The 12,414-nt window shown below is 37.9% G+C and overlaps 2 protein-coding genes across 2 annotated transcripts; one reads left to right on the forward strand and one right to left on the reverse strand.

Annotated features, from left to right (window-relative positions):
• The first annotated feature begins 380 nt into the window (after nucleotides 1-380).
• LOC108983267 ((S)-2-hydroxy-acid oxidase GLO1) lies at nucleotides 381-5,769 on the forward strand. Its single transcript, XM_018954850.2, has 12 exons — nucleotides 381-688; nucleotides 1,471-1,644; nucleotides 1,897-2,021; nucleotides 2,784-2,830; nucleotides 2,981-3,058; nucleotides 3,526-3,650; nucleotides 3,836-3,902; nucleotides 4,009-4,071; nucleotides 4,226-4,295; nucleotides 4,439-4,539; nucleotides 4,988-5,092; nucleotides 5,402-5,769. The coding sequence occupies exons 2-12, from the start codon at nucleotides 1,508-1,510 to the stop codon at nucleotides 5,585-5,587; spliced, it is 1,104 nt and encodes a 367-aa protein (XP_018810395.1). The 5' UTR covers nucleotides 381-688; nucleotides 1,471-1,507; the 3' UTR covers nucleotides 5,588-5,769.
• A 393-nt stretch (nucleotides 5,770-6,162) lies between these two features.
• Nucleotides 6,163-10,678, reverse strand: LOC108983266 (probable disease resistance protein At4g27220). Its single transcript, XM_035688338.1, has 2 exons — nucleotides 10,590-10,678; nucleotides 6,163-9,970 (listed from the first exon to the last, which is right to left on the reverse strand). Exon 2 carries the CDS (start codon nucleotides 9,960-9,962, stop codon nucleotides 7,050-7,052), a length of 2,913 nt encoding a protein of 970 aa, XP_035544231.1. The 5' UTR covers nucleotides 9,963-9,970; nucleotides 10,590-10,678; the 3' UTR covers nucleotides 6,163-7,049.
• Nucleotides 10,679-12,414: the final 1,736 nt, after the last annotated feature.

The raw sequence follows: 12,414 nt of genomic DNA on the forward strand, positions 1-12,414 counted from the left end.
TAATGCCAATACATATATTCATAATTAGTACAAGTGTACAACTAATGCGAATGGTAAAAAAACTAGTTTTTGAGAGGAAAAAAACTGCCTAATACAAATAAAAAATATTTTTTTTTTCCTCATATGGATATATCATAATATAATTGAATATATTGATTTCGATAATTATGTTTTCCATTATATTACTATACTTTACAAATTAAATTATTTTCTCACAAATATAATATGATATAGATAAGGATATGGGTTGGTCGGTAAGTCTGAAAGTTTCAACAGTTCATCATAAACGAAGGCCGGAATCAACACCACGTGTACAGAATTATAGGAAAGCGCACGCTCTCTCTGTTTTGTTCATATTTCTGCCATTTTTGGGGAAGAAAAATGATAATCAACAAAAACGCTCGCCACACAAGTCTTTCCTTTCCATGAAGAAGATTTGGCTGCCGATGCCAACCTCGAAAAACTAATCCGCATGACTCTCTCTCTCTCTCATTTGATCCCCACCCTTTTTGTCTTTGTTCAGAGTTCTTCTATATTTTATCTCTCTCCTTTCTACGCTCTATTTGTATGTTTATTCTACTTGGACATTCATTCTCTCTCCCTCTCTGTCCACCCCCACCCCCCAACGTTATCTTCGCCTCTTCTCCCTAGCACCCCTTTATTCATTCTCTCTTCTCCAGTGCCAAAGGTTTGTTGTCTGCTTTATCTTCGGTCTTCTTTTACTTGGGTCTTCAGTGCATGATGCTTACTTGTGTTATTGTGAGATTATTAACATGCATGCTTGATTCTTTGAATCAGAAATTATGGGTCAGATGTAGTAGTTAACGTCTTTTCGTTTTATATTGAAATCAGTTAGAGTTTTATATTCATTTCTTCAAGTCTTTAATGATTGCAAGTTCTCTGTTTGAGCTCTTTTCTGGGACAGGATATCTTCAGAGTTCGAGGTTTTCGTATATTATGATTTTGGATTTCAGTCCCGGATTGTGTTTGGTTTTAGCATATTTTGATTTCCTGCAGTTTATTGTGTTTTCGGTAAAACTTTAGTCTCGCACCCTTTCTAGTAAAGTTTGAATGTTCACCCCAATGGCTCCTAGTGACACTTTCATCCCCGTCAGTAAAGGGTGCGTGAGACTAAAGTTATACCAATAAAGAACATTCGTATCCTGAAAATAAAGCGGGGCTCACATCCTATTTTCATCTTTGGGGACCGATGAATCTTTCGAAGGGACAGTTATAAACGGGTGGTGGAAACTCTTTAAGTGCAATTGCAGGGGGACTAAACACTGTTTATATGTAGTGTGAAACTCTTTCAATATTATGTGCATATAGCAGAATTAGATGCACTGCAGAGTTTTATTTTTTGCATTATTTTATCTTTTTTATGGATGCTTTCTCAAAATCTTAATCAAATACTTCTCACTTTTTTTATTTGACCTCAAACTTTTTATGTTGTTGTTTTAATTCGTTCAGAATATTCTGGGGATAGCATAAACAATTATTTGGAAAGATGGAGATCACTAATGTCACTGAATATGAAGCAATTGCCAAGGCAAAATTGCCGAAGATGGTTTTTGACTACTATGCATCAGGAGCAGAGGACCAATGGACTCTTCAGGAGAATCGGAATGCATTCTCGAGGATTTTGTAAGCTATTCTCTTGATGGTGAACCCAAAAGTAGTCTTCTTTTGGTTTAATGTGTTTATTTTGGCTTTTTCTGGTGACCCATGCTTTTGCTTTGATATCTATTACTTGAGATTTTCCTTCTCTTTTTACTGAAAAGAAATTTTAGTTTTCCTCTTCCCAATTGTAGGCTGTTTTCGATTCTCTCATTTCTTTACCTCAAATTTGTTATTGGACATCTTCTCTAACAATTTATTTTTGTTTACTGAAAATAGGTTTCGACCTCGTATTCTTATTGATGTAAGCAAGATAGACATGGCCACAACTGTTTTGGGCTTCAAAATCTCAATGCCCATCATGATTGCTCCTACAGCCATGCAGAAAATGGCTCATCCTGAGGGTATATACCTCTGCTATCTTGGGCTTGTTCTATGTTCATATATATTTGCATGTGTATGTAAAGAAGACTTCCCTAATATATGGTATGCATATATATGTGTGCGCACACAATACTAGTACACAGTATGCTCATGATCTGTACAATATTCACACATTAGAGATGATCTTAGGGTGAATACAGGAAACTTTTTATGGTATAATCTGTAATGGCCACAATATGCATCTTGCTCACTCAATCTGCTCTCATTTTGGTACAAGAGAGCATTCTTGTATCTTATTTGCAACTTCACTTTTAAGAAGAGGATCCTAATATTTTTCTTCTTCTTCTTCTGTCACCCTTTTTTTTTCTGTTTCCTTTTAAATTTCTGCTGGGAACTATTCAGTGTCTAAGAGGCATGGTATATTACTCCAGAGCATTGTCAGTGCTAGGTAAAGGTGCTTCTACAATGCAGCTGAAAGTCAGTTCATATATAGTTGCTTTTGACCATCTCTATTAGCCTGCTTTCGATCTCTTATTTTAAATAGAATATAAAGTTGTTGGTAACTCTTGACTGCGGATTCTTTTACGTGGCCCATTTCAACATCATCCATTGGAATGGTGTAGCTGCACTTTCTAGGAACTATTTTTTCTTATAACTTCATAAGAATTCTGAAGAGTTTATACTTAGAGGGAGAGAGAGAGAATCCTGAAGAGTTTATAAAGATATTTGGCACCTTGATAGAGTTAGCTTGATCATACACTCAATATAATATTTTCATGCAGGAGAGTATGCAACTGCCAGAGCAGCATCCGCAGCTGGCACAATCATGGTTTGGTTTCTCCCCAAGTTTCTTCGAGTTCTTTTGTCTAGACTGAATTTAATCTTTTCTTGCAACTCCTTCATAGAGTTGGCTTTGATGTGTTGAGATCCATATTTACATGTCTCCCCCATTCAATATATGCACGATTGGTTGTTTCAGACGTTATCCTCATGGGCTACTTCCAGTGTTGAAGAGGTTGCTTCAACAGGACCTGGCATTCGCTTTTTCCAACTCTATGTGAGTGCTATAGATCATCTGCCACTTTTTTTTGCTAATTTTTCTTTTTCTTTCACTACAATTTTGCCAAAATCACTGGTTTTACAGACTGTCATTGTTCTTGGCTTGGCATCTCAAGGAGTTATTATACAAATCTCACTATTTGCAAAGCTGGATTTTGTTTCCTATGTATAAATATAAAATAGTCCATGAATGCCCCCACATTCTCAACTCCCACTTAGGCTGTTTAATTTTTAACTTACTTGTTGCTATTTTATTTTTTCTAATGAAGGTTGGCTTATTATAGTTTCAAAATACAGGCATGGCCCCTCTGTCTACTTTTCAGCAGATCATTATGAAAATGTGTTTCTTCTTGCTACTTTTAGAATCATTAATGTTTATTATGTCCCCAAGTATGTGATGCTTTTAAGCTTTTCTTCTATTGTTTAAGTTATTCATTTTCACATTGATTGCTCTGCTTTCTTCAGGTGTATAAAGACAGGAATGTGGTTGCACAGCTTGTAAGGAGAGCTGAAAGGGCTGGTTTCAAGGCAATTGCCCTTACTGTGGACACTCCAAGGCTCGGCCGCAGGGAGGCTGACATTAAGAACAGGTAAACGAACATTCATTCGAAAATACAATTTGGAAATAAATAAAGGAGAAAGAATTACAAATGTTCACTTAGCTTGTCCCACTATTTCTAATATAATGATTAGATCTAGCGGAAGAGTTATATAAAATGAACCGCATACTTGCTGTGACATAAGAAACTTAATTGTTTGGTGGATTCTCCTTCAGATTTGTGTTGCCACCATTTTTGACATTGAAGAACTTTGAGGGACTGGATATCGGGAAGATGGATAAGGTGGCTGATCTTTATAATTTTTTTATATCAAAGAATCATTTTTCCTTGTGCATTCTTTTTTTGTATATCTAGTTTTTCAATGATTGTACACTGGGTGAACCTGCAGTCCGATGATTCTGGACTAGCTTCATACGTTGCTGGACAAATTGACCGGTCTCTCAGCTGGAAGGTAAGATGGCTGCGAAATATTTTCAACATATTTCATTTAAAATGACATATGAAGTTATTTAAAATATTTTAGATACCTTTCAAAGTTAAAGTAATAACATTATTTGAACTATGAGGCAATACAATTTTTTGAACTATCTTCTTTTATTTGACAGGATGTGAAGTGGCTTCAGACAATCACCAATTTACCAATTCTTGTGAAGGGTGTAATTACTGCTGAGGATGGTATGTATTCCGACGACCCAACAAATGAAATTTATTCAAATTAAAAAACCATCTCTTTCTTTTCTATCTATATTTTCCTACAATCTCTTAGTTTAACCCCCCCCCCCAAAAAAAAAAAAAAAAAATCCTTCTTGTTATTGCAGCAAGGTTAGCCGTACAAGCTGGAGCTGCTGGAATCATTGTGTCCAATCATGGAGCTCGCCAACTTGATTATGTTCCTGCAACTATTATGGCTTTGGAAGAGGTAACATTCTTTACTTCAGCATAATTTCTCATCGTTTCAATTATCCATGATGAGTTTTGAGCATATTTAACGATTGGGTGGAGGTGATCCAGTTTTTTTTTTTTTTTTTTATCATGCTTAGTTCTGCCATTCACATTTTTCTTTTATTCCTTTTTTTTAATTATTGTTGATATATTTTTGAGTGTCCTGAAGTTCAATCCTAGCACTGTAACATTGGCTTTCCTGATCTAATCTTTCAAAATTATACACAAGTTTGTTAAGCAATCTTGGGTAAGATTTAGAAAAAGTGTTGTTTTCTATATCAATTTTATTCTTAATCATACTCTGCTCAGTTTTCCCTTATCTTGATATTATTCTCCATATGGCAGGAGAATTTGTTTAAGTTGCATTCATTTGAATTCGAACCTTATAATGTTCTAACATTATGGTTCTGATTGGGATGATTTAGGTTGTCAAAGCTGCACAAGGCCGAGTTCCTGTTTTTCTGGATGGTGGAGTTCGGCGTGGGACAGATGTCTTTAAAGCATTGGCTCTTGGAGCATCTGGGATATTCGTGAGTATATATATATATGCTGCATGGCCATTTTAGCAATGAAAAGAAATTGCTACTATATCGACCAACAAAGAAATTTTTACTTGCCTCTGATTTTAATATCATAAATAGTGACTAAAAAATGTGTAATTTTAACAGCATTAAGATTTTAAAGGTACTAAGAATGGAACTTCCTAGTTTTGGAAACAGTGTGATTTTTTTGTGGGAACCTTTTAGAATAAAAACTCATGAGAAAAGATGTAGAAACTCATGAACTAACAGTTTTTCACAAGTGGTTGAAATTCATTTGATCATCTTGTCCTAATTCAGATTGGAAGACCAGTGGTGTTCTCATTGGCTGCTGAAGGCGAGGCTGGTGTACGAAAAGTACTTCAAATGCTTCGTGATGAGTTTGAACTAACTATGGCTTTAAGCGGTTGCCGTTCACTCAAAGAGATTACTCGTGACCACATTGTGACTGAATGGGACCGTCCTCGTATTGCACCAAGGCTGTAACAAGATGATGCTGCTTCTTGTTCGTTATTTGGTTGAAAGTTTTTTTAAGTTTCAGGAACCAGTCTGTCATCAGAATAACATATCTAACTTATGGTTCCAGATTTATATTGAAGAGTTCAAACTTCTGTAATGACCATAAAATATTTTCATAAATATACCAAAGCTACTTTGCATTCCCTGGATGATTCTTTTGACAAGGGTACTGTTTTAAGTATGTCATTGAGCTAAATTCCGTTCACCCTTTCTTTCCCAACATCTTCCTCTTCGGTAACACCTTTTCTGGTTTCTCTCCATCCCTTGATATACAACTGAGTACTGATCGGTTGAACTGAAATACTGATTGTTGTGAATTTGGTCACTAGGGCTTGTTGGATTCAGCCATCTTAACCCGGCCAAAATCCACCCAAGGGATCGGTGCCTTCAGCTAAGATTATTTGGTTGCCAAAGTGGATAACATCTTGCTAAGCAAGGTCCAGATCATTACAAGTCATGTCTAGATTGTTTGTTTTCAAATGAAAGCAGCACAGAAACCCCCGACCTCACTGTTTATTTTGGCTTCAAAATTGAGTCTGCATCAAAAGATTGGAAATTTACTTGTAATATTGAGAATGGTGATCTTGCCATGTCTAGTTAACCAAAAATAGAAAGATATCAAAGAAATCAGAAAGGGACTTGCTGCCCGAAATGAGCTGATCAAATTAAAACATAGCGAAACTATATTATCAAAGGACTAATAACAAAATGAGGCCCAAGTAACTCTGCTCAAACATCCGAATAAGAGAGGAATCTTGATTCCACAAACGAGGTAAAGCATCACACGTTCACCTTTGAACAGACACCAGTGTGGTTCCATAACCCTCCATACAATCCCTGTAACCCAACAATCAGCACGAGATTGTTTGCCTACTGACCACTCAAGCCCTGACTCGGAAGTAAAAATCATACACTGCTGCCCTTCTTGCTTTTGATAGAAAGGTCACGATGAGAGCGATTTAACAAGATTACCGTGAGGTCTCCTCTTTGTGAAGCAACGAGCCAATATCTACCAACAATAAATGTCAGCTACAATTGTGGTGGTCAGGCACCAACGAAAAAATTGCTTAATTATGGAGGCACAGGCACTATCTCAGGCTCACCTGGAAGTCTGAACTCCAGCATTTTGAGAGAATCACAATGCTGCAATTTCCATGAAGCAACCTCAATTCAACGTTGAATGAAACTTTTTGCAAAGTTTGAACTTCATCAAAATCCCAAAGATGTGATGGTTTGTGAATCAGTACAAAAATTCCAGATGAAAAACTAGTGTTTTCTCGATTCCCTGAACTTGAAGTTGAACATGTTGAATATCTTGCTGATGAATCCATTAATCAAGTGGCAGTTCAATGTCAGATGAAATTTTAATCACCAATCAATAGGACTTGCCCTGCACCAGCTACATAGTCCATATTTGATGCTTTTCTTTTCATTCTTCTCCCTCAAAGAAGGGTTGTAAAAGACTCTTACAACCAGGCTCATCCCAGTACAACTTTTCCCACCACTTTCTGCTTCCCTTGAGGTGCTTGAGGGAGAAAGGCAACTTGTCCGTTGAGAAAGGCAGTTTCCTTAGCTTCTCACAGCCCCATAAATCAATAGAATCCAATGAATTGCAAATTAATACCCCTTTAGAGATGGATTTCAATTCAGGTAAATAGGATAAGTACAGCACACGTAGCCTTGGAATTGTTATTGAAGGAAATGTGTTACCATTTACTCCAATAGTTTCCTCCACTTCAATTATGTCCTCGACTGAATGACAATTCCACACCTCAAGCTCTTCAAGATTTTGGAGGCACCGTAACAACCCAAATGTAAATATGTATCTAAGTTTGTTACAGCTGTGGATATGCACAGCTTTTAGCTTTGAAAATACACTATCTGCCCCAGCTCCATTACAAATTGCCTTTAAGTTAAGCAGCTTGCGGAGGGTCAATTTCTCCAGGTTTGGAAAATAGTCTTTATCTTCCACTATTAAGAACTCTAACCTGTTACAACTGGAGACGTAACAGTCTTTCAGATTTTTCAAGTTTGATATGCTAGTCAGTTTGGATAGAATATCAATGTCGTGACAGCCCTGTAATGCCAACTCCTGAGTGCTGTCTGGGAGCTTGATTAAACTCCCAGTGGTAATGAGGTTACAGCCTTGAACTTCTACACTACAAGTTCCTTCAGAAATAGGTAAAAGGCTTGACAAAAGTCCTATACCAATGTGGTACCCTTTCAGAACCCTCCAGTGTCCAGATCTCACATAGTGGTTGAAACTGTATGCATTCTCGAAGGAAAGACCAAGATTAGTTAGTTGTGAGGAGTTGGTGATTTCTGCAAAATCTGTTCCTTTCTCTTTTCCTTGCGGAGTCACTGACCATCTCCATTTGCTATGAAACATTGATAGATTTTCTAGGCGCAACAGGTTTGGGATGGCCCTAGCAGGAAACATGCTTAATTGTTCAGTATAAGAAAGATCAAGTCGCCTGAGATTTACCAAGCCTTCAATTCCATGTGGTAACTCTTGGATTAATGTATATGAAAGGTCCAACACCCTTAGCTCTTTCAGTGTTGCCAGTGATGGCAACTCTTCAAGCTCACAAAGACGTAACAGGAGTGCACGGAGATTCTGTAAACAGGAAAGAGTATCTGGGAGTGACTTAATTGAAGAACCGGACAGGTCAAGTACTCTAAGGTTGTGCATGCTCCGAAAGAATAAATCCGGGATACTCTTCAAGCAGGGGTTCTGTTGCAGGAGCAAAGTTGTTAAATTCATGCTAGCGGGATGATCTGGAAGAACTTCAATGTTGTTAGCCATTAGGGAGACTCTCTCTGCATCTTCCACCCATGTTCTTGGCAATGTTTTCAAACCAACACCAGCTTTGATCAGGAACCGAGGACTCTCCCTCGCCATTCTAATTGCTAAATCCCTCACCAAATTGTGCATTCTCACATACCCTGTTCGAATATCCTCCAGCAAGCAAGCATCTTTGAGTTCCTTAAGCAATGCATGGCCTTTGTTGATCTCATGCTCCCGATCCCAGACTTCATCTATTAAACCTTCTGCCATCCAGTACTCGACCAGCTCCTCAACATCAATTTCGTAATTCTCAGGATACAATGCACAGTACAAAAAGCAAGCCCGCACTCTGTCACTTTTCAAGTGGTTATAGCTAAATTTCAGGCGTGCAAAAACATCGTCTTCCATGCCTTCAATTTCTGCCCTCGAGCTTTTCAGCTCTTCCAGTGCATTCTTCCAAACTCTTACATCATTGGTTTTCCTCATGGCTCGTCCCACAGTGACGACTGCAAGTGGCAAACCGCCACATTCTTCAACAATTAGCTTTGCAGTGGAAACTATTTCATCTGAATTAAACTCATCCATTCCTGCTTTATTAGCAAACAAATTCCGTGCTTCCGCCTCAGAGAGGACATCCACTTTGATTTCCTTGTGTGTCTCCATGCCCTGACATACTTCCATTAGTCGAGTAATGAATACTAATTTACAACCATTCTCTTTATTCGGTTGCGGGATCCCCACCTCTTCCAAGGTGAACTTACTCCATAAATCGTCTATGATTAGTGTAAATTTTTTCATTCTCTGCAGATGCTCAAATAATACAGTTGATCTTCTAATCATATTGTCTTCAAATCCAAATGCCAGCTCCAAGTTTACTGCTTTTGCTATGTCAATCTGTAATTTCCTCAAGTCAAAGGTTTTTGATGCAGTCACCCAAATAACATTATCAAACATCTGAGCTTCATGGAGTAGATTATTAATGTGGATCATGATAGTTGTCTTTCCAACACCACCCATACCATAGACACCTATCTTATTGATATTGACATCCATCAGACATTCCCAAATCTCATGCAGAACCTTCCTTGGGATTGTTTCACCTATAATCCCTGTTGTTGGCATAAGTCTTCCTGCATCAGGCAATAAATTAATGAATAAGCCATTTGGAAATGCTCCCATTCCTTGAAGCTCAGTCAAGTCTCTGATCTTTTGCACAAGTTGTTTTCCGAACTTATGACGTGAATAGAAATTAGGAAAAAACCCTTTCAACCATTTTCCCCTAATGCTGATTTCATTTTCTAAGATACTCACTTCATCATTTAACTTTTCCACATGTTTGAGCCACGACTGTACCTCACTTCTTGGTTTCTTACTCAAGTATGCTATACCCGTATTCATCTCCATTTTGATGTCATTTGCTCGACCATTTAGGTCTTCTATACTGACATGAAGTGCCTTCAGAAGTTTCTCAACATTTTGCAGATAAGAGACCTGTCTGCCAAGGGACCCCCATGATAAATTTAGCACCCCAACAGTAGCCCCAACAATATCCATGGTCACAGCTTGGAGTAAAATGGGGATGATTTAAGAAACAAAAACGAAATGAGGTCATTCATTTATGATCAAGTAGAAAAACAACAACAGCTATAACATACATGGATGGCGTGAGCTGCCTGTCACAAAATAAATCTGAGAAACTGACGCTCGTGACATAAACAATCTTATTTCGAACAATATGCTTGCAAACTCTCAAAGTTTCAAAAGATTTGGATGAAAGCTTTTTGGAAACCATAAACCAATATGGGCAAGGACATAGTAAGGAAATTTCCTCGTGGATCACCGCTTACAATTTAGGGCACTCCCAAGACTCAAGTGTAACGTTCCTCAAAACTGAAGGCTTTACTAAAGAGAATGATGACATTCCCATAGGAAGGTAGGTAGAAGTTTTAAAGTTCAACTCTCACGGAAAAAATAGAGGCTAACTAGATGAACGACTGCATGAAACTGATGATTATGACCATTCTCAAACAGAGGATATTCATCCATCCCCAAAAGGAGATCTCTCAAATTATCCAGGTAACTAGATGAACGACTACATGAAACTGATGATTATGATACTTGATATTGAATCGATACCAACAGCAAAAATGACACAGGTTTATTGCAAAAGAGGGATCTCACCTAAAATCGTGCAAGTTGGATTGAAATGCCAATCTCCTCCCAAGTTCTCAGCGGACAGGAGCAGTCGACTTTTCTCAGAGACCAAAAAGATCGAGAAGATAGGACATAACATTCAAGGGATCGGACCGGAATGGTATATCTATCGGTCCCGTCCGGTCGATTTGGTACGGTTTAATTATTTAATTATTTTTTTAATTTTTTTTATGATGTTGATAGTTACTATTTACTAACTTAGACTTTATTTTTTAGTATGCATAATTATTAATTATTGGAGTGGAGACTGATTTCTGAGTTGATAAATCAAGAAACAGTGAGTTTGCTCGAGTGAAGCTTGAACCGTGAGCTCGCTCGAGGTTTGCTCGACAGTAGGCTCAAGCAAAACTCAACCCATAAGTTCGTTCCAGTCTCGCACAACAGTGGGCTCGAGCGAGGCACAAACCTCAGTTTTCGCTCGAGCCACACTCGACATCCCGCTCAAGTCAATGTTAATGAATATCAAATAATTTCATTGTACATAAATTATTCATACTTGCTTGTAATTTAAGTATTTTAAAAAAATTACTTAATTATTTTAATTAAGTATAAATTGTATCCATTTTTCTATGAAGTTTGCTTTCCGTATTTTGTCTTCTAACAATCTTTGGTCTGATTTTTTTCGTGCCAAATATATTCGTCATAGCCATTTTTCTACTTACAAGGTAAAGTCAACTGATTTTAGATTCTGGAGATCGATTGTAAATATGCTTCCGGAAGTTATGGACAATGTGAATGTCCTTGTGCGTGGAGGTAATGCTTCTTTTTGGTTTGATAGATGGTTGGCATCAGGTCCCCTTTCCATACGGGTGGAAGAGATTACTAATAACAGGCTGCGTCTTCAAGATTGTTGGTCTAACAATTTTTGGGATGAGGACTTACTTAGGGAGCTGGTTAGTGAGGAGGTTGTTGAGGAAATTATTCAAATGCCTATTAATGTTACTCATGGTCCGGATTTTCTTGTGTGGAAGCCTTCTACTGATGGTAGGTTTTCTACTCGTACAGCTTGGGAGGTGGTGAGAAAGAGAGGTCAGGAATTACCTTGGCATGATTGGTTTTGGCACCAGCTTCTTCCTAAACGAATTTCTATATGTTTGTGAAAAATTTAGTTGGATTGTTTGCCTGTGGACGTTCGGGTTCAAAGTAAAGGTGTGTCTCTTGCCTCTGCGTGTGACTGTTGTGATAGGAGGTGTATGGAAGATATTGACCATATTTTTTCTATGGGGGCTGTGGCTTTTGAGGTCTGGTTGTATGTCAGTACTGTTTTGAGTATCCCTTGTAGACGCAGTCTTCCGTGGAAAAATAGAGTAGCTGGCTAGTTTTCTTATGCAAAAAAATCCTCTTTTAAAGGTACTCATGTTGGTTTAATTCCTTGTATCATCACTTGGTGCCTTTGGAAGAGACGTTGTAAGGCTAGAATGGAGTGGAAGTATGATTCGGCTGTGATTGTTTGGATAAGTGTTCGGGTGTGGATTAAATCTTTGGCGAATAATATTAATTCTGTTAGTCATTTATCCATGCACGACTTGAAGATTTTGGAAGATTTTAATTTAGAGAGGCCTCGCATTTCTATGAGACCTAGTAAAATTGTTAAATGGTCCAGGCCTCCTTCGGGCTGGGTGAAGCTTAATTGCGACGGGAGTTGTAGAGGTAATCCTGGTAATTCGGGAGGGGGCGGCATTATTAGAGATTGAAATGATCTGGTAAAAGGGGCTTTTTCTGCCCATTATGGGGTGAGAACGAATAATGACACTGAAATGAAAGCAATTTTGGATGGTATTAGATTGTGCAA

The sequence above is a fragment of the Juglans regia genome, chromosome 3, assembly GCF_001411555.2.
Source record: "Juglans regia cultivar Chandler chromosome 3, Walnut 2.0, whole genome shotgun sequence".
In the NCBI taxonomy this organism is placed as follows: domain Eukaryota; kingdom Viridiplantae; phylum Streptophyta; class Magnoliopsida; order Fagales; family Juglandaceae; genus Juglans; species Juglans regia.